The 22,545-nt window shown below is 34.2% G+C and overlaps 1 protein-coding gene and 1 long non-coding RNA gene across 9 annotated transcripts in view; one reads left to right on the forward strand and one right to left on the reverse strand.

Annotated features, from left to right (window-relative positions):
• WDR17 (WD repeat domain 17) overlaps window positions 1-22,545 on the forward strand; it is a 95,268-nt gene that overhangs the window by 15,191 nt on the left and 57,532 nt on the right. For 3 of the 8 annotated variants that reach the window (XM_082374589.1, XM_082374587.1, XM_082374588.1), the window contains exon 2: window positions 19,132-19,260. In XM_082374589.1, the coding sequence (XP_082230715.1) occupies window positions 19,138-19,260 (123 nt within the window). In that variant the 5' untranslated portion in view covers window positions 19,132-19,137. Of the gene's footprint in view, window positions 1-7,564; window positions 7,709-8,363; window positions 8,486-19,131; window positions 19,261-22,545 lie in introns of those variants that run through there. The other 5 variants (XM_082374583.1, XM_082374584.1, XM_082374585.1 and 2 more) reach the window with 5 other exon arrangements.
• Window positions 8,493-22,545, reverse strand: part of LOC309619447 — a 42,352-nt gene continuing 28,299 nt past the window's right edge. The window contains exons 2-3 of the long non-coding RNA XR_014238971.1: window positions 17,127-17,169; window positions 8,493-12,506 (exon numbers count right to left, since the gene is read on the reverse strand). This is a non-coding gene — a long non-coding RNA (uncharacterized lncRNA). The remainder of the gene's footprint in view (window positions 12,507-17,126; window positions 17,170-22,545) is intronic.

Genomic DNA, 22,545 nt, shown 5'->3' on the forward strand with positions numbered 1-22,545 from the left:
ATAACATAATCTCTAGATTAAATCTGAGAGAATTTATATCTTTACAATATTAAATCTTCTAATCCATTAACATGTTAATATCTCTACTTTTTGTTTAGGAATTTTACATTTAATTTATGAGAGATTTCTCTGTAATTTCCTTTCTTATAAAGTCTTTTTCAGGTTTTGGCAGGATATAAAGAACTGATGTGATTTCTTTTATTATACTCTTAAAGAGTTTGTGTAAAATTTCTTCTTTAAATATTTTTAAAAATTCACAAGTGAAATCACCTGGACCTGGGAGATTGTCTGTGGGAAAGTTTTTAATTCAGACTCATATTCATATTCAGTCTGTTTAGAATTTCTCACTCTTTCATCAACTTTGGTAACTTGTCTATTCATCCAATTTATCTTATATATTCCTGTAAATGTGTTCATAATAGTCTCTTATTCTTTTTTTGATATCAGTAGGTTCTATAATGATGTCTTTTCTTCATTCCTGATGTTGATATTTGTACTTTCTCTATTTTTTTCTTAATAAATCTAAAAGTTGATCTAAAGGAACCTGCATTTGATTTTCTCTGTTACATGTTTGTGAACATAAATATGTTTTCTTTTCTTTTTGGAATGATATCCTATTTTTTATAAGATTTTGTTTGCTTTCCTTTTCCAGATTTTTGGGATAGAAGCTTAAATCTTTGATTTTCTTTCTTTCTCCTTTTCTGTTAGAAAAAAATAAAATATAATTAATACTGTAACCCTCCACTTCCAGGCATTGCTTAGCTATAACCCACAAATTTCTATTTGTTGTGGCTTTGCCATTTACTGCTAAATATTTTCTAACTTCCATTTTTACTTCTTTGATCCAAGGATTATTTAGAAGTGCATTGTTTAATTTCCAAACAGTTATGGGTTTTCTAGTTACCTTTCTCTTACTGATCTCAGACTTAATTCCATTGTGACCAGAAAACATACTCTGAATGCTTCTAATATTTTAGAGATTGGTGAGGTTTTCCTTATGGCTCAACACATGGTTTATTTTGGTAACTACTTCATGTTCCCTTGAAAAAAAATGTGAATTCCACCATTGTTGGGTACAGTATTCTACATTTGTCAGTTGGGTCAATTTCATTGAATATGTTATTCAAATCTTTTATACTCCTATAGAATTTTCTCTATTCCATCAGATATTGAGATTTGTTACTTAAAGTCTTCCATTATGCTTATGGATTTGTATACTTCTCCTTTAATTCTGTCATTCTTGCTTTATATATTTGAAAATTATGTCATTTGGATGCAAACTGTCATATCATTCAGTTGCATTCACCCCTTTATCCTTAAGTAATATCCCACTGTCCTTAAATAATATTTCTTGTCTTAAAATGTATTTAATCTTTTAAAAATGTAATTATAATAGCTTCCTTTTGGTTAATGATTATGTAATATATGTTTCTGTTCTTTGACTTTCAACCATTCTGTAAACTTGTAATTAAAGTATGACTCTTGTGAAGAGTATATGGCTTAGTTTTTAATACAGTTTACCAATTTTACTTTTACTTGTAATTTTAATCCACTCATTTAACATATAACTGTTATATATACTTATATATATATATTTATATATACAATCACTTTTTGTTTTCTTATTCACAAATTTTTTATTAGTTACATTTTCCTTTAATTAACTTGTTAATAATATGTTTATTCACTAGTATTTTTGTAGTTACCCTAGAGATTCCAACATGTAACTTTGACTCATTACAGTTTAACACAAATGATGACTTTTAACTCTTCACTGATATTAACTCCATTTATCCTGCTCTCACCTTTTGTGTTGTTTTCATATAATTTAATGCTACAAATATTTAAACTTCCCAAGACAGTATAGTTATTGTTTTGTATAGTTAATATCTATTCAATAGTTATATTTAACCACATATTTCTCTTTCTGATGATCTTCATTATCTCTAACATTTTCGTGTTTCTGTCTAGGATTATTTGCCTTCTACCTAAAGAACTTCCTGTAATATTTCTTTCTGGTTCAGGCCCCCTGGCAGTATATTCCCTATTTTTTGTTCATATGAAAATATCATAATTTCTGTCTTCACTTATATTTTCACTGGGTGTAGAATTCTAGGTGTGTAGTTTTTTTTCTCATAACTTTAAAAGTGTCATTCCATTGTCTTTTGACTTTTGTTATCTCAATTGATCTTGACTATATTGTGATCATTTTTAAGATTTTTTTTCCTTTGTCCCTGGTTTTCAGCATCTTACTGTGATGTACCTAGACAAGATTTTAACTTACCCTGATTGGGATTTGATGAGCTTTAGGAACTTGGTTTTTTTAAAATTAACTTTGGAAATTTCTCATTCTTTATCATTTGAATATTGGTTCTACTACATTTCATCTCCTTTTTAGACTCCCATTACACCTGTGTTTAACTTTTCAATACATCCTATCTATTTCTTATGCTCTGTTCTATTTCATTCTTCCTTTTCTTTATGCATTAGTTTTGTTATATACTATTTATTTCTATTCTACTGCACTAATACTAACTTCCGCTGTATCCAGTAAACTCATCCATTAAGATCTAAATTTCAGATATTGCGTTCTTCAGCTTTAGAGAATCCATTTTATTTTTACTTTTCATATAGTCTGATTTTCTGGTAAAAATACTTCATTTTCAACTATTTTTGTTCTTACATATTAAAAATATCATGTGACCTAAGCTGAAGAGAAGTATACTGTATAGATTGTCACTTGGTTACTAGTGATTAGAATCACCAGTAACTGCAGGGTGTTGTCAGCTATATTGATGTGTTGTTTTTCAAGGGTGAGCTTTCAAATTGTTCTTAGGATGTAGCTATTTAATATTTTTGGAAGGTCTGGTCAAGGCATGAAATGCTGGGATGGGAGCTGCGTGTCGCTACAGATCGCTGCCAGCATTTAGGAACGTGCTGGTGGAGATTGCTCTGGGGCAAACCCCTGTGGAATAGTACGAACTGAGGAGTTAGAGGATCTGTTATGGGCGTGGCATTAACAGGCATCCACTGTGAACCATCACGGCCAAGTCATCAGACTCTGTGGGTGTTCCTGTGGACCCCCAAATACGTATCCTTAATCTATCCCACCTCAGTCCCCTGCTGCTTGTTTTGCAGACTTTGGTTTTTACCCATTTCCTGTTGTGAGATTATTTATTCCTTGTGTCCACCTTCCTCATCCAATTGTCGCTGACGTTGCTTCTAAAAATACTTGTGGGTTAAAGCAGCATTAGTGCATATCTCAGAGGAGGACTTAACATGTTGCAAAATATGATGGCTGGGGATGGTAAATGGGGCAGGAAACTCTAGGGGCAAAATAAAAAGGTAAATGAAAGTGTCCAAGTGAAGTTAGAAAATATAATCCGATTATACAATACCTACTTATATGTGGACAAGTCATTTCAGTTTATTTTCCCCTCTTAATTCTGTTAGTATTAGAAAGCACCGCTGTGGATTCTTAGTGTATAATTTCTTTTTATTTAGATTATATACCTGACAGCAGAAATGTGCAATTTACTGTTTTGTACCAGCAAATTTGCACATTAGCATAATTAGCATAAAAGAAACATTGTGAGCTTCCTGGAAATCTCCCTCATGGCTCCTATCTGTCGCTACTTCCTTTTCCCTGAAGAAAACTCTCTCATAACTTCTAGTAGCATAGATTAACTTTGCTGGTTTTTAAACTTTTATAAATATTAGAATCCTATGATATTCATGTGTGACTTTCAATCATCATTACATTGTATGGTTCATCCATTTCGTTGTGTATAGTTCATTTTAATTATTGTATAGTACCCCAGTGTATGATTATCCTATAATTTGATCTCCCAGATTGGGGGAATCTGGTTTTTAGGGGAGATTTGTGTGTCTCCCCCTCCTCAACCCCGCTCTGAGGCAGCCAAACTCCACTTTCTATCTGTGGTGGGTGCTGAGTAAGAGAGAATGCACCTCTTCAGTGGCAGATCTGGGCTTCGTTTTGGTTCAGGATGGGAGCCCAAGATGTTTTCCTGCCCACCCGCCAGGGTCTGGTAGCTTTTGCTTCTTCCCTTCTCCCAGTTCTGTGGTCAGGAAAGAGGGTTATCTGTCCCTCCCTAGAAGCAGATGGGCTTTGCTTTTACTCCCTCCCCGTTGTCCCTGGGAGTGAGGGTATGTATTTCCTCTCTCCGAGTAGCTGAAGACTTGTGCTTCATTTGGGAGAAGGATTCAGGGACCTATACAGAGTTGCATGCCTGTCAGCTCTCAGTAGCCAAGTGCTTCCCATGTGCCTGAGCCACTAAGGGGGACTATGTCTGATTTGCCCCCCTCTTTCTCCTAAGCACCCGATTGAGGCCTGAGGAGAAGATCTGACAGGTGAGTGCAACTCAGCTTGCATCGGGGACCTCCAGTTATTCTATACTGATGCTCTAGCTTATATCGGCCTTAGGACTTACTCACAATTTTATCTGATTTTTTCCTTCCCCCCTTTTATGGCAGTCACCTCTTTCTCCCACTCCCTGTCAAAGGTGAAGCCGTTAGTCTGTCTCTCCATGACCGGGCTTCTCACTCTTTGGAATTCCCTTGATTACTTTGCAGCCTGACAATTTAATGTTATCTTTCTCCGGAGAGAATATGCTTTTGCTTTTGGAAAGTATGAGGGTAGGGAAGATCACCTCAATCCAATCATTGAATGAATTTATTTGAAGCTGAACTTCAGTCTTTGTAAAGGATAGTCTATTTCACACCAGTTTTAAGGTGTAGACCCAGATGGTTCTCACTGAAAGGGCACCTTTATTAGGCCATTTTTTTCCTTGGCAGCATATGAACGCCAGTTTTTTTTTCCCTGCAGTCCCATGAGATTATGAAAAGCTCTCCATAGCTTCTTAGTATTTCAACCACTACTTTTATATAGTCAGATCCTGTTGGGGAGAAAGTAGCATTCCCCCCTCTGCAGCCCCACCCTGTTCCCTGCAAGAGGGTAGCTGTGGAATGTCCTTCTCATGTTGATGGGTGTGAATGGAGGCAAGCCTTACAGCCAGAGCTTGGAGCTGGAACATTCTGACTTCTGCCCACATATCGCTGGGGAAAGCAAGTCATATGGCAAGTCCAAAGGCAACAGGCCAGGATATATAGTCGGCCCGTGATGAGCTCATAAAAAGGTAGAGATGCAAAGAGGGATGTAAAAAGGTCAGGACCAGCAATCAGACCACAGGTTACTTGTGTGTTGTATTAATCCCTGCAGTAAGTTTTCTGACATCGCAAGCCATTTTACTTTATTTATTTATTTTCTTTAACACAATGACATCTGGCCTTTGATTCTTTTCATTTCCTTCCATCACTAATCTTAAAAGGCAGGAAAAATTTTCTGACTACGAATTAAGTTAAATTTGTGATTTTAACAATAAATTAGTCAGTTAGACCCATGGACGAATACACAGATGTAAACATGTTGGAGTAAATGTCACCATGACTTTCTCCTTTCTGTTTCAGTTACTGCTAAGTGATCGTGACATGCTTCCACTCTGAGATCAGCTAAAGGTTTCAACTCTGCACTCCAGATAGTCCTAGCCAGTCAAGGAGATGTGAGAGTTGAAAACTATTGGCCATTCTTATACTAAATGAACCAGATTCTATACACTCTCAGTTAATCAAAATACCTGAAATACAATTAAAAAAATATGTATTTTTATGCAAGATAATATTCATCTGAGATTCCATGATGTGAAATATTTTACTTTTCTTAGTTCTTGCAAATATGGTAAATAGTGCTCATGGAAAAATATCAGGAAGTATGACATGAGAACTATTATGTGCCCTAAAACAAGGTATTACTTTTAACTATATTGTATTTATAGTGATATAGTAAATACTTGGTACCTTATATAATTATAAAATAATTTTACCAATTCAAGTTTGCATTTTATTTTCCCTTTAAAAATTAATTTCTGAAATAATTTGGTTAGCCGTTTCTCTACAAGGAATTGAATGATAATCCCATTCCGCTTGTTGATGAGTATATTACCTGTAATTTGGATACATTTCTTTAGCCCCTTTCCAAGTTGCAGTTATGTGTGTGTATATATATATATATATATATATATATATATATACATACATATACACACACACACACACACACACACATCCCTTCGGTTCATGTGAACTACCACTAGTTGACAAACTCTTCTAGCATGTGTCAATTCACTCAACAAACATTTTGTACCTTCTATACAAATATGAATAAAACATGTTCCTTTGTCTTGGGCAACTCACAATTTTTGTCTCTGCAAATAATCACTATCCAGTGCACACAAATATAGACTTAGAGGCACACAGATGAGGGATTTGGTGCATTTGAGAAAGGCTTCAAAGAAGAGGGACATTAAGTTGGGTCTTGATAAATATGATACAGCTCATTAGTCACAAAAAAAGGGGAAGAGGTAAGACAGCTCAGGCAAAAGCATTTCACAACTTAAAGGCATAAAGCCATGCTGGTATAGAACATGTTTAGGAATTACAGTGAAAGCAGGGAGGTTAGTAAGTAAAGTATTTCATTAGTTTGTACCAGACAATGGCATTAGGGATGGAGGGAAGGGGCTTTTGAAGAGACATGTTAAAGGTAGTTGTTAAGACTTGGTGATCAAATGTAGCGGGAGGTGGAGGGGCAGGTGGTGAAAGAATCAAAGATGGCTCGATGTTCTTATTTCGGGTTACTGTCAAGTATAGTTTTGGTCACTGGAACAGGGAATGCAGGGCAAAGGAAAGACTATTGGGGGGCAGTAGAAAGGGATTCTTATCACTTGAAAGAGATAAGCTTGGCTTTACCGATGTTCATATTGAGGTAACCAGATACAAGGCTGCGGGATCTAGGTACAGTAGGTACTTTAAAATGGAGTTTAAGGGCTTGGCATGAGAGGCTGCAACCACTGAAATGGTGGCAAGGTAGTTAGATATACCCTGGGAAGGTGCTAGATATAGGTTCAGGGAGGGGTAAAAAAGCGTAAGGCAGGACACAGACACAGATCCCTAACTCAAAATAGGATAAGCAATGACAAGAGAGACAGCAAGGAAGGACCACCAGTCCAGAGGGCGGGACCCTGCAGGAGATGCCAATTCTGAGCAGTTAGCCAGGAACCAGGGGCTCTTTGGGAACCCAAGGGCAGGACAGAAAGCATGGTCCGGATTCAGGGAAGTCAGCAAGATGGAAACAAGTTGAGCACCAGAGTGTACGAGTCCTAGAGCTTCCTGTGGAAGCCTATTCCCAACTATTTTGACCTGGGGCTTCAAGCAGATATTATTGAAAATATTTCTAGAGAATAAGGAAGAAGAAGAGGAATTCTGAAGGGTGCCATGTCACATTTGGTATATTTTTAGAGTGAGATAAAGATGTTCTCAACTAGCTACAGCGATATTTATGTGTCATACATGTGTTTCTATGCCAGAACAAAAGTTATCTTACTTTTTGGATATGAAGAATGAAACACTCAAATTACTCACATTTTTTTCCTTTTATTTCCACCCCTCTCCTCCCTCCCTTTCTTCCTTTCTTCCTTTTTTCTCCACTGAGTTATAAGGGTTTGATGAGTTTGGGGCAGGAAAAGATCACTCAGAACCGATTAAATGTTGGGTGAAGTACCTGAATTTTATAGAGGATGTTTTGAAGTCCAGATATTCTCCAGGACACCAGGAAGTCTCTTGTTTAGTATGGCTAGTAAGTAATTTCTTCCAGAAGTGGGTAAAACTAAAATGAAGTCCGATTCATGTGATTTTGATTCTCTGTTGGACATGTTAGCACTCTATTACGTGATGTGTGTCTCTAAACTTTTTGAGACACTTAGGTAATTGACAATCAACTAACCGTAAAAGGATATAACTCTCAACTGTGGAGCTGGAAGCAAATCGAAATATAGGATTGGCCTTGTCATTGTACCCCTTTTAACCTTTATTCTAGTTTTATGTCCAACTCCTGAAATTGAAAATGGAACTGATTTTCTGCTGCCTGTTGTTTTGTGGTTTTTCTGGATTCCTTATTTTTAACTTGGTAACTTTTAGAAATAATTTGCCTATTTCTTGCAAAAGTTAAATCCGAGATGGTTTTTAGAATGAAAACTGAAGGGCTAATGAAATATTTGACATAGCATTCTCTAGTACAACAACATAATTATCATTTGATTTACTTCTTATTTGACTATAGGCTTGCATTTCCTGCTTTAGCATTATTTTTACAGATTTATAATTTTTGTTATTTATAAATTATTAAAACTGTTTCAGCTGAAATGTGTGTGTACTTCTAGTTTCTTGTACTGAACAACATAAGGCAGAGTTTGGTAAACACATTTGGTTGAAACACATTGTTATTACTTTAGGTGCTGACTATTCTGAAGCCAGTTTCCAATTGCCTTGATTAAAGTAGAAACATTCTATGGCTTGGATGACTTACATTTCACATTGGTTTGAGCAAGATGATTGGTATGAAGGACTTCAAAGAGTAAGATATATTTACGTTGTAATTATAATTTTCTGTGATTTTTTTCTGCTTTATTTCTCATACAGCTGTATTTCTGTGTCATTTATATTGTGGACATTTTTGCATTGCAAGATTCTGAGGGTAAATAGGATACTTATCTGATAGACTTAAAAGCAGAGGTAAGAAAATATATAAGGATAGTCATTTATTGAAGAAAAGGTGTTTTTCTCTATCCTGATTTCAGATGAATTCTTAACGTGTTCAGATTGTCTTTAGGCTTTAAAGATAAAATAGGATACTTTCTAATGAGATTAATGTATGAAAATAGCAATAATTTCAAGAAAGTAATTTTACATAATTTTATGATAGAAATATGTATGATAATACCATGTACTATATAATATTGTAAAAGAAAATGAAAAAATGTTCTGAAGAAGAGTGCCATGTTCCATTTGGTAAATTTTTAGGCAATTAATTATGTTTCAAAGGGATTTGCATTGTTACTATGGCAACTTTTGCGAAGCATAGCTATTCTGATCTATTTCTACTGTGATAGCAGAAAACTGCCATTTTTAAATGCACCTTATCAAAATGGATTTAGTTTAGAGTAACATAAGATTTCTCTTTGATTATGTTCACCTTTTAAATGAAGGATTTCTTAATTATTTAAATGAAGGAGATTTGTGGATTTTTCTTTTCATTAATGAGTGGAACAAAAGAGCCAGAATATCTTTATGTAGTTTTACCAGCTTTTTCCCCATTGTTGTTTGAGGGCATATACTACTAAAGACATGCAGCACTGAATTTTTCTTCCTTCCTCCTTACTTCTTCAGGGTGCTATTCTAATCACATCAATCAAAGATATTTTCTCAGCATTTTACTTCTTTTCGATTATCTTTTTAGTTGTAAATCCTCAGCGGTTTAAGCCTCTTGGGTTTTCTTCTTCAGATTTTTTTTTTTCCAGCTGTGAAACAAGCTGGTAAACATCTCTGGAGCCACTAAATATCTAACTCTGGAGAATAACCCTCATGGTATGGATCCTAAAGCATTCTTCAGAAGGGAGGTTGAGAATTACTGGGTAGCTCACCATCCTGAATTCCATCTTTAACCATAATGATAGAAATATTTCAGCTTATGAGTTTAATAGCAGTATTTGAAGTTGCGCTGGACACACACACACACACAGACACGCGTGCACGCACTATAATGCCAGCGCCCTTTTTTATATTGTGTGTGTGCATTTTAAATGTAATAACAGTGCATTTCTGATGTTCAAACAGAAGGCTTTTTTTTTCAAGTGTAGTGCATATATTCCTCTATGGGAAAGGAAAGGAATGACAATCTAATTTGGAGGGAGGGGGTGACTGATTTTAAGAAAATGCATTTTGCTAAAATTGTGTCTCTTTTTAGTGATTTTGAGGCAGCCCATGGAGATTATGAGGATTCAAAATCCTTCCCTCCACCATAACCCCAATCTGCCCTTTAATAAACTATGGCCTTTATAAGTGAATTCCTTGTTCTGAGATATATTAAAAGAATAACTATTCTTATATATAGATATAGTCCAACCCTAAAATTACCATATCCTCTTCATGAGTTTAAGCTTTTTTTGGCTCAAGTTTTGATCAGTTCTTATACAGACTTCGATGACAATGAAACATCTTATTCTAACTAATGAAAATTGAAACATGATTATTTAATTTCTTCTAAAATTCCAGCTTATAATTTTTATATGATATATATGTGCATATATACCCTATATAATCAGCATTCAGAATACCAGATTTTTCCATAGTTATATTTTTAATGCTTACTGGAAAAGATAAGTTGGTTTTTGAGCTAAAAATTATAATTTAGAAATGTAGTGTTTGAAAAAAATCACATACAAATATAAGTTTTATCTTTAGATCACTGAAGTGGCCTTTATACTTTGATATAATTAATATTTATGGCATATGTATATATTTCTACACACACAGCACATGTATATGAACTTGATTTTAACTTAGTTTTATAATTTTATTTTTGGCAGTATTGTAACTCTAGCTATATTTAAATTTCATGCTTAGGTCATGTAATCTTGCATATTCAGAGGTGAGCTTTATTGTTATACAAATCTAATGCAAATATACTCTTATAACTTGCTTTTTTACATTTCATACACTTACACTTCAGTGTAATTATAATGTATGTATTGTGTATTTCATATAATATAAGATTGAAACCAAGAATAGAATTTAGGTTAAGAAAATAAAAATAATATCTCTGTAGGGCTGTAGTTGCCAGGCTACTGACACTGTCAGTTGCATGTGAGGTGACACAATGCTCAGACTTTCTTCCTGAATCCTTTGTAAATCTGCATTATTCAGTGAGCTGCAAGGTTTAGTACTTTATCTTTAAAGTGTGTATGTTGTTTCTGGGCCAAAAGGATGATGTTTTCTGAAAGAGCAAATCTTTAGAATGGACATGGAAATTCTTAGGTGGTTCACATAAAATGAAACATATTCTTAACTAAAGATAAAAGGGTACATAATATTTACCTGAAATATAAAATTACCTGTCACGTACAGTTAAAATATATTTGATTTCCTATATATGTGACATATTTGTAGGATTTATATTTCAAATATAAACATGTATTTTGAAATGGACCTTCGGTTGAACGTTTTCTATTTTTAGTAATGCAGAATCACTAATTGTGTAACCGTTCATGCTGACCACAATGATATCAAAAGCTTCTGGACATTTCTTTTTATCTCCTCGGCAACTGTAGATATCGCTTAATAAAGGCTACATAATATTATATATATATATTTTATGATACTGTTGAGAAAAATAATATAGAAGTTTCAAATACTAGCAGTTTAAATGCATAATTCAGAATTATAGATGCAATAGTATTCATATGTTTAATGATGCATGATTTTTTAATACCTCATTCAAAATTCTAATTTTTTTAAGAAACTGCCATTTTGTTTTTTCCTGTTTATTATTTTAATGGCTGGTTTAGACAAGTTATTCAACTCTGAATTATGAAGGATTTAAGTTGTTGGACTATAAGACTTACAAAAGCTGCTTAGGAATGTACGAAGGCATACCAAATTGTATGACAATATTGAAATGTTTATATTATCTGAAGTTAGAAACTAAAAAGAAGTAAATCAGGATAAACTGATAAAATAAAAAGTATTGGCATGGATTTAGAAGTAATTTATTTGTTTTCAATAAATAAAGAGTTAGCAGAGGGACTTTTAGTTTCCAATTTGGCATGTAGGAGCTCAGAAGTCTTCACTCTGGCCTAAATCAAAACAAAAAAATGAAAACTGAAAAATCAACAACTTTTCTTAGATTCATAAGAGAAGTGAGGTCACAAGGCAAACCGCTGCCCCAGATTGGAGAGACAGACAGGCAGATACAGAGAATCACAATGCACCAGAGCAGAAACCCACCAGCAGAAACCTCTGTGGAAACCAGAGCCAGAGTGGAAAACCTGAACTGTAATTGATGAATTGCTGGAGGCTCATATATCAAGTCGGAGAGTTAAAAACTCGGGATGGCGGGGGGAGTAATAAGGAGGCCTCCAGGCTTTTCTGAGTCTTACCTCCAGGACCTTTACCAAGTTTTCACAGTAAATATCAGAGAAAGATCCCTTCATACTTCTGGCAAAGGGAGAGGAAAAGGAATTGTTTTGAAATATGTCAGAGCCCTCTTCTTAACAAGGCTGCCCGTGAGGAGAAAGTATTTTACCAGAGCCTGATCTGCAGAGATCATATCAGCACCTAACCTATCTGGGGGAAGGGAAATACCCAGTCCCTGCTAACTAGCTATCCTGTCCCACCTAGGGGAGAAAGATCCCTGAGAAAACTGGTGAAATTCCCATTCCACAGGCACAGGCTCATGAGAAGACAGAGACTTAATCATAGGACTGCAGAATGCTTTCTCTTCTCCCACAACTTAACATTACATCACTAAAGGTCTGCTTACCAGTTCCTTTTAGCCAGTAACATCATGTTCTCCTTTCAACAAAAAATCACAAGGCACACTAAAAAGCAAAAAACACAGTTTAAAGAGATTAAACAAGCATCAGCACCAAAGTCAGATACGGCAGGGATGTTGGAATTTATCCTACCAATAATTTTTTTAAAAAGTATGATTAGTATGCTAAGGGCTTTAATGAAAAAAGTAGACGACATGGAAAAAACAGGTGGATAATTTAAACAGAGAGATGGAAATTCTAAGAAAGAATCAAGAAATACAAGAGATCAGAAATACTGTAACAGAAATGAAGAATGCCTTTAACAGATTCATTAGTAGACTGGACATGACTGAGAAAAGAATCTCTGAGCTTGAGAATATGACAATAGAAACTTCCAAAACTAAAAAGAAAAGAGAAAAAAATGAAAAAATAACAGAACAGAATGTCCAAGAACTGTGGGACAACTACATTTCCATACACATAATGGAAATACCAGAAGAAGAAAGAAAGGGACAGAAGCAATAATTGAAACAATAATGACTTAGAATTTCCTAAAATTAACATCAGACACCAAACCACAGATCCACGAAGTTTGGAGAACACTAAGCAGGATAAATGCCAAAAAAAAAATACACCTAGGAAAATCATATCCAAACTTCAGAAAATCAAAGACAAAGAGAAATCTTAAAAGAAGCCAGAGCAAGGGTCAGAATTATATCCACTTCTCAGAAACCATGCAATCAAGAAGAGAGTGGAATGAAACGTTTAAAGTGTTGAGAGAACTAAAACACCAACCTAGAATTCTGTACCTTGTGAAACTATCCTTCAAAAGTGAAAGAGAAATAAAGACTTTCTTAGACAAACAAAAATTGGGGCATTTGTTGCCAGTAGACCTGCCTTGCAAGAAATGTTAAAAAAAAGTTCTTCAGGGAGAAGGAAAATTATATAGGTAGAAATTCAGATCTACATAAACAAAGGAAGAACAGTGGAGAATGACTAAGTGATGGTAAAATAAAACCTTTCATTTTCTTATTCTTAATTGACCTAACAAATAACAGTTTGTTCAAAATGAAAATAGCAACAGTGTCTTTGATTATGTAAGCTTATGTGTGTACACACACACACACACACATACATACATATATATGTGTCAGGTATGCTTATGTGTGAGTGAAATGAATGACATCAATGATACAAGAGATGAGAAAGAGGAATTAGGATTATTTTGTTTTTATAAGGTACTGAGAAGTGGAATAGTATTATTTGAAAGTAGACTTGGATTAGTTGTCAATGTATATTGCAAAATCTAGGACAACAACTTAAAATGTTTTTAAATGAGGTATAATTGATATGCTAAGAAAGGAGAAAAAATTGAGTCATACAAAGTACTCAGTTGAAACCACAAAAGAAAGAGAAAGTGTGGGAGACAAAAGCAGGACCAAAGATCAAGGGCAACAAAATGAAACAGTAAATATATAGTAGATATTAATCCAACTATATCAATAATCACCTTGAATGTTGATGATCTACACGCACCAATTAAAAGACAGAGTTTGTCAAGGTGGATCGAAAAACAAGCCCCAACTATATGTTTTCTGCAAGAAATTCACATTAAATATAAAGGCACATATAGATTAAAAGTAAAGGGTTGGAGAAAATACACCATGCTAACACTAATCAAAAGAAGTAGGCATGTCTGTCTTAATTTCAGATGGAGCATACTTCAGAGCAAGGAAAGTTATCAGGGATAAAGAGGGACATTACATAATAATAAAGGGGTCAATATTCCAAGAAGATATAACAATCCTTAATGTGTATTCACCTAATAACAGAGTATCATAATACATGAGGCAAAGCTGATAGAAGTGCAAGCAGAAATAGATGAACCCACTATTATAGCTGGAGACTTTAATATCCCTTTATAAGAGTTTAACAGATCTAGCAGACAGAAAGTTAGTAGGGACATAGCTGAACTCAAGAGCATCTTCAATCAACTGGATATAATTGACATCTATAGGCTACTTCATCCAACAACAGCAGATTACACATTCATCTCAAGCTCACAAGGAACATTCACAGACTAGATCATATTCTGGACCAAAAAACACACCTTAACAAATTTAAAAGTGTAGAAATAATACAGTGTCTGCTCTGAGACAATGGAACTAAACTAGGTATCAGTAGCAGAAACATAGCTGGAAACCCCCCAAATACTTAGAGATTAAACAACACTTTTCTAAACAACACATGGATCAAAGAAGAACTCTCAAGAGAAATTAAAAATTATTTTGAACTAAATGAAATTGAAAATACAACTTAATGAAGTAAAAGCCCACAAAAGCAGGGCTTGGCGGGAAATTTATAGCATTTAGTTCATTTATTAGAAAAAAAAGGAAGATCTAAAATCAGTCATCTAAGCTTCTGCCTTAAGACACTAGAAAAAGAAGAGCAAATTGAATTCAAAGTAAGCAGAATAAAAGAAATAATAAAAATTAGAGCAGAAATTAATGAAATTGAAAATAGAAAATCAATAGAGAAAACAAAACTAAAAGCTGCTTCTTTGAAAAGATCAATAAAGTTTATAAGCCTTTAGCCAGGCTACTTAAGAAGAAAAAAGAGAAGAAATATATTACTAATATTAGTAGTGAAAGAAGAGGTATCACTACAGATCCTATGGACATTTAAAGGATAATAAAAGAATACTATCAATAATTCTATGCCCACAAATTTGATAACCTAGATGAGACAGACCTATTTTTTGAAGACAAAGTTTGCCGAAACTCACACAAGAATGAGTAGACAATCTGTGTAGACCTGTATCTAGACCTGAATAGACCTATGTATCAACAGATGCTGAAAATCATTTGACAAAATCCAATACTCCTTCATGATGAAAACTCTCAGCAACCTAAGAATAGAGGGTAACTTCCTCAGCTTGATAAAGAACATATTTATTCCTCATCTTGATAAAGAACAAAAACCCTATAACTAACATCATACTTAATGATGAGAAACTTGAAGTTCTCCTGCTAAGATCAGGAACAAGGCAGGGATGTCTGCTCTCACCACTGCTTTTCAACACTGTACTGAAGTCCTAAGTAATGTAACTAGACAAGAAAAGGAAATAAAAGGTATACAGATTGGCATGGAAGAAATCAAACTGTCTTTGTTCACAGATGACTTTAGTGTCTGCGTAGAAAAAACCTCCTGGTACCAATATAGTGATTTTAGCAAGATTTTAGAATACAAGATTAATATACAAAAGTCAATCACTTTCCTGTGTACCAGCAATGAACAAGTGAAATTTGAAATTTAAAACACATTACCATTTACAATAGGACCCCAAAAATGAAATACTGAGGTTTAAATCTAACAAAATATGTACAAGATCAATATGAGAAAAACAATGAAACTCAGACAACAGATATCAAAGAACTAAGTAAATGGAGAGATATTCCATGTTCAGGGATAGAAAGAATCAATAGTGTCAAGATGTCAGTTATTGCTAACTTGATCTGTAGATGTGATAAAATCCCAACCAGAATCTCAGGAAGTTATTTGTTGGATATTGACAAACTGATTCTAAAGTTTATATGGAAAGGCAGAAGACCCAAAACAGCTAACACAGTGTTGAACGAGAGCAACAAAGTCAGTGGACTGACACTGCCCAACTTCAAGGCTTACTATAAAGCTACAGTAATAAGACAGTGTAGTATGGATAAAAGAATAGACAAATAGATCAGTGTAACAGAATAGAGAGCCCATAAATACACCCACATAAATATAATCAACGGATCTTCCACAAAGGATCAAAGGCAATACAATGGAGAAAAGATAGTCTTTTCAACAAATGGTGCTAGAACAACTGGACATCCACATGCAAAAAAATTAATCTAGACTAGACCTTACATCTTTCTTAAATGGATTTTAGACCCTAAAGTTAAAACACAAAACTATTAAACTCCTAGAAGATAACATAAGAGAAACCTAGATGACCTTGGGTATGGCCATGGATTTTTAGATTCAACACCAAAGGCATGATCCATGAAATAAATAATTGAATGCTAAACTTTATTAAATTAAAAAATTCTCCTCTGTGAAAGACAGTGTCAAGAGAAAAAGAAGACAAGCCACAGACTCAGAGAAAATATTTGCCAAAGACCATCTAATAACTGTTACACAGAATGTGTGGAGAACTCTTAAAATTCAACAAGATGAACACCCCAATTTAAAAAAAAACCAAGAACCTACTGTATAGCACAGGGAACTATAGTCAATATCCTGTAATAGCCTAAAATGGAAAAGAATCTGAAAAACAATATATATATATATATATATGAATCACTTTTCTGTACATCTGAAACTAACACAACATTGTAAATCATCTATACTTCAATAAAAATCAAAGGGAAAAAGACTTGAAAAGACACCTCACTGAAGAAGATGACATGTAAGCTATGGGAAGATGTCCAACATCAAAAGTTATTAGGGAATTGCAAATTAAAACAACAGTGAGCTACTACTACGTGCCTATTAGAATGGCCCATCTAAAACACTGACAACACCAAAGGATGGTGAGGAGGTACGGCAGCAGGAACTCTCATTCATTGCTGGTGGGAATGCAAAATGGGGCAGACACTTCGGAAGAGAGTTTGATAGTTTGTTACAAAGTAAGCATACCCTTACCAGAATCCAGCCATCTCTTCCTTTTCCACTCCTTCTTATTTACCTGAATGAATTGAAAAGTTATGTCCAGACAAAAACCTGCATACAGATGTTTATAGTGGCTTTATTCATAATTGCCCAAACTTGCAAACAACCACATGTCCTTCAATAGGTGAATGGGTAAATAAACCACGGTACATCAAAACAATGGACTGTTATTCAGTGCTAAGAAGAAATGAGCTATCAAGCCATGAAAAGACATTGAATACATATTACTGAAAAGACATTGAATACATATTACTAAGTGTAAGAAACCGATCTGGAAAAATCACCATACTGTATGATTTCCAGCTATATTCTGGAAAAGGCAAAACTATGGAGACAGTAAAAAGATCAGTGGTTACCTGCAGTAGGAGGGACAGAGGGATTACCAGGTGGAGCACAGAGGATTTTCAGGGCAGTGAAACTACTTTGTATGATACTACAATGGTGATGCATGTCGTTATGCGTTTGTCAAAACCCGTAGAATGTACAACACCAAGAGCGAACCCTAATGTAAACTATGGACTTTGGGTGGTAATGATGTGTCAGGGTAGGTTCATCATTATAACAAATGTACCATCTGGTAGGGATGTTGATAATGGCGGAGCTTGTGCGTGTTGGGGAACTGGGGGGTGAATGAAAATCTCTGTAATTTCTACTCAGTTTTGCTGTAAACCTAAAACTGCTCTAAAAATAAAGTTTATTAATTTTTTAAAAAGTAAAAAAGAGTTAGAAGAAAGTGAAAATTAAATGACTCCATTTTGTCTGTGTATTTAAATATCTTTCCCTTATGTTTCTTTTCCAAATATAAACTCAAAGTTTGTTTACACACAAACATTAATAGTAATCATACATACCAAGGATAAACTATAACAGCCTATTTAATTCACATGTGGTTGAAATAATGTATATTTTCAGTGAAAAGTAATATTGTCATAACATTACTAATTGAAAAAAAGTGTATTTTAAAAATTTATGCAGAATGCTAGGTGTCATTAGAGGAGGAAGAAAGCAGATATTTGTAGCAGTTTCTTATACTTGTAAGCACCGAAAGGTTGGTAGCACCGCTTTTTTATCATGCCAGTTTTCACTGCAAATTATTTACTGTTTTTGGGAAATATATCACTAGTTCCACCCAGATAAAGGAATTTAATGGGCTGAAAATAGAAATTGGAGAAGAAAGAGAAGAGGAAAAAAGAAGAGATCTTTTCAGGAAGTGGAAATATGAACTAGAAAATATATAAAGAAGAAAGTAGCTTTATAAATAAATGAGAGATAACGTAACTGACTCTGGGCTCGTTTACTCTAAAATCCTCTGCCCTGCCACATAAACGATTTATATTCTGTAATTTCCAGCTTCCTTCTGTCCTCTCTTCACAATGAATACTACTGTTAACCCAGCTTGTATTCCTGCCTTGTGTACCTCAAATACTTTTTGTGAGGACGTAGAGTCAATGTGAAGACTGTGAAGTTCTGAGACAGAGGTCACAATCCTCCCAATATTGTGTTGGCTCACAGTGTTTTACACTTGAATTTGCTGCCTTGAAGGAATTGCCAGTGTATAAAAATTGGTACGTTTACATAAAAATCTGGATATTTCCATTTCTTTGGGAAGTTCCAGAAATCTGGCAACATGGGATGACCTTCTCCAGTGGTACTAGACCCTTTAGGTAGGATGTGCACTTTCTATTTCACTCTGGTCCCTGTCACTCCTGGTAGGATTACCAACCCTTGGTCAAATGTCAGTTGTCATTTGTTTTATAATCTCTTGCTTCCTTAATTGAAATGACCTGCCTTGATGTCTGTTGACATTTGGAGATTTCAACTCCTGTCCTTTGAAAGTATACACTGAGATTAATAGTGCTAGTAGAAAATGTTTTCAGGGCATGAAGATAAGGATTGAGGAAAACAGATGTAAAACAAAGAAGAGGAAGTTTATTGAATAATGGAATTGACTGATATGCCTCTGAATTTGTTTTTCAAGGCAAACATGTCCCAGGTAAGACAAGTGGGACTGCTGGCTGCTGGATGTCAGCCATGGAACAAAGATGTGTGCGTTGCCAATGGAGACAGGTTTGCATACTGTGCTACCCTGGCCATCTATATTTATCAGGTAAAAGAATGCTGATTCTTTCCAAGTTTTCCTTTTATCAGGTAAAATTACTATTTAATTAATATTGAAAAGCTTAATGCTGTAACTTTATTGATATTGGTATTTTATTGTATATTTTGTTACTATTTATACTATGTTAGTTTTACAAGTCAAGCTATTAGAAAATGCTCATATCATAATATTAAATTATTAGCAAATTCTTAATTGATTTAGTAATCCTATTTTGATGCTATTCATCAAAAAGAATTTCTTCAGGAATTAAAGGTCCTGTTTTATGAACGGTGAACAAGTAGTTCTTAATTCTTTTAAACTATATTCCCATATAAATAAATGGAACTCATTTGTCCATTTATTTCAAACCTTTCTCAGTAACATGTGATACGAGAAATTTGTCTTATCAGTTGAAGAAGTGGGTAGTCCTTTAGAGAGCATTCTATTAAAAATAGTGCAGTTGTAACATATTTTGAGATAGTCTTGGGATAAACACCTTTATCACTACCTTTTTTCATGTGCTGGCTCCATCCAGACATCTCTTATCAGTTCCCCATCTACGCAGCCAACGGCCTTCTGGATTTTTTCATATAGAGGTGCCATAAGCATCATAAATCCAAGTCCAGTTTTTCTTCTTAAACCTGGAGCCAGTATTTCAGTGTCACCCGCTAACCATTAGTCTAAACCACAGATGTGAGAGTTATCACTGACTCCCTCTTCTACGCACGTCCTACACCCTAGGTAACCAGGACTGGTTCTGGTATTTTCTACCTTTTACTCCCTTCTTCATATCCTTCTCACCTAAACTATTATAATAGTTTCTTAATATTCTCTTTGCCTCTATCTTGACTCCCTCTAATTGATCCTTCAGTGTAATCAATCATCTATAACGCAAATCTAAAATTTTCAATCTTCAGTTGCTCATTCCTTAATATTATCATCCAACCTCATCGTATGACATCCTTTCATGATCTTCCTGTCTCCGTCTCCCTGTCACCTTGTGCTCCAGACACACCGAGATCATTGCCTTTTCCAAAACTACTCAGACTCTTTTGTATCTTGCCTGTGCTTGCACTAATTTTTCAGTTTGCCCACATTGCCTGTCCAGAGATGTTTTCTCATCTTTCAAATGTCAGCTCAGATGTATAAGCTCTTTTCTACATTCTGCTTTTTCCTCTTTCTTAGTGAAGGACCTTATGGAATGGATTGCATCTCCATATGCTTCCATTGACCAAAATGAGTCTTTCTCATCTTTGAATTCTCAAGTTACTGCACACTCTCTGGCACTTAGTAACCACTTATTAAATGTTTCTTGAATTTTTTTTTATCTTGAAATACCAACTCATTTCAGTTAAGAGTAAAAAAAAAATTATTGCTTTATTCTGGAGTAAAAATTCCTTTTAATTGCTAATAATGTTGTAGTTTATTGAAAATTTAAGAAATAATAGCATTAATCTATAAACCAATTAATTTTCCACAATGCTAAGATTTTATGTAGTCCATTTCTCAAGATTGAGGAAATATCTAGCAATCAAAATGCAATTTCAATATAACTCACTTTTTTTTTTCACTTCCCGTTCCCCAGAAGACAGGAGCAAGCCTTCTAAATGCCCCTTTTGTTTTGCCATCTACCTCTTTTCCACCCTATGCATGTTGTTGCTAAGCTTCCTTTAAGAAATTTTTCCCTTAATCTTTGGTCCCTATTGTCTTGTCTTTTATTTCCTCCTGAAGAAGAAGAATTTATCAGGCAGGGAAAACTATTCCTCTAAGGAGTCAGGAAGGTAAGAAAGTGGATGAAGGCAAAACTTAACTTTTTTTATGTTTGCATGTATCTTGTTTAATGATGACATTTTATGACTTGAATATTTAGGAAGATTAAGCTAAAAGTATTAATCTAAAAAACCTATGAAGAAAGTTTGTGTGTCATTAAAGATTAAAACAAACTAAAAATTACCCTGATTTAGAAGTTAATACAAATAAACTTAGGTGACAGTTAATTACAGAGTTCACTGAAAAGATGTGTTTCAAAATATGCATTGAAAATTACATGATTAAATAGTGACATTGACACTAATTAAACTTATATTAATAAGTATTATTTTAAATGTGAACATCTAAATTAAAGTACTTTGAAAATTTTGCTGTATAAAATATTATGATTCTTTTTAGAGGGAATATTTATTAAATAACACCGAGTGTCAATGCACAAAATCTGAGTCCATCACACTCTGTATGATGACACTGATGTAATTTCAGATTTTTTGAACTATTATATGATACGTGTACATGCCACTTACATTTTTCTTTAACCATTGAATTGTAATGCTAATATAATTCTAATATAATAATAATTGTTAATTCTAATATACTAACTAGTCTAAAAGTAGAGTAATTTATGATCCAACTCATTGTAACAGTACAGTCTTATAATACTGAATTGAAAATATAATAAGAATGTATTACTGAATTAATCCCTACAAATAGTTCAGTATTCTATATTGTGCTTAAGATCCTATATGGATAATTTGTAAAGTCAGAGAAGATCACTGATATGCAAACTGGCTTCTTCATACATTCCTTGTATTCATAGACTCTTTCACTGAATGTCTAACTTATATAGCAGTTGTTTTCTATTAGATTCATTAGACACATTCACAATATCTACCATAGGTAACCTAAATCCCTGAATACTTTAAAACTTACAAACCTATTCATCCCTAAATGTACAGAAAATGCATTTATATCTTTAAACAGCCCAACTTAAAGTCACTATAGTTGTAACACTAATCAGATGAAAGCTCCATTGGTACTGAGTCATCTTTAATAATATTTTCTTCCAAAGTTGTTCAGGAATAGATGAAGTTCAAGTAGTAAAAAATATAGAAGTTATATAAGGTTAAAGCCTTAGGAAATAATTAGATCATTAGTCAAATTTTTATATATGAGATATTTGCTACAGCATTATTTGCGATAGCAAAAGTTAAAAGTCGTTTAAATGTTAAACCATAGCACAACAGCTCGTTCTTTCAACAATATTAACAGAATCTCTTCTATTGGCCAAGCATTACTAGGCACTAGGAATGCAACTAGAACAAACCAGGCAAATTCTTCTCATGGAATTTACATTCTTAGGAAGGACGGGGGCAGGGAGAGATAATACATAAATGAGTAAACTAATGAATAAATAAAAGTTTTAGGAAGAAATGTGTTCTGTAAAAATGTAAAACAGATAATAAGATAGTCATTGACACCAAAAGCAAAGGCAACAAAAGCAAAAATAAACAAGAAGGAGTA

Source organism: Balaenoptera borealis (assembly GCF_965194805.1).
Source record: "Balaenoptera borealis genome assembly, chromosome: 21".
In the NCBI taxonomy this organism is placed as follows: Eukaryota; Metazoa; Chordata; class Mammalia; order Artiodactyla; family Balaenopteridae; genus Balaenoptera; species Balaenoptera borealis.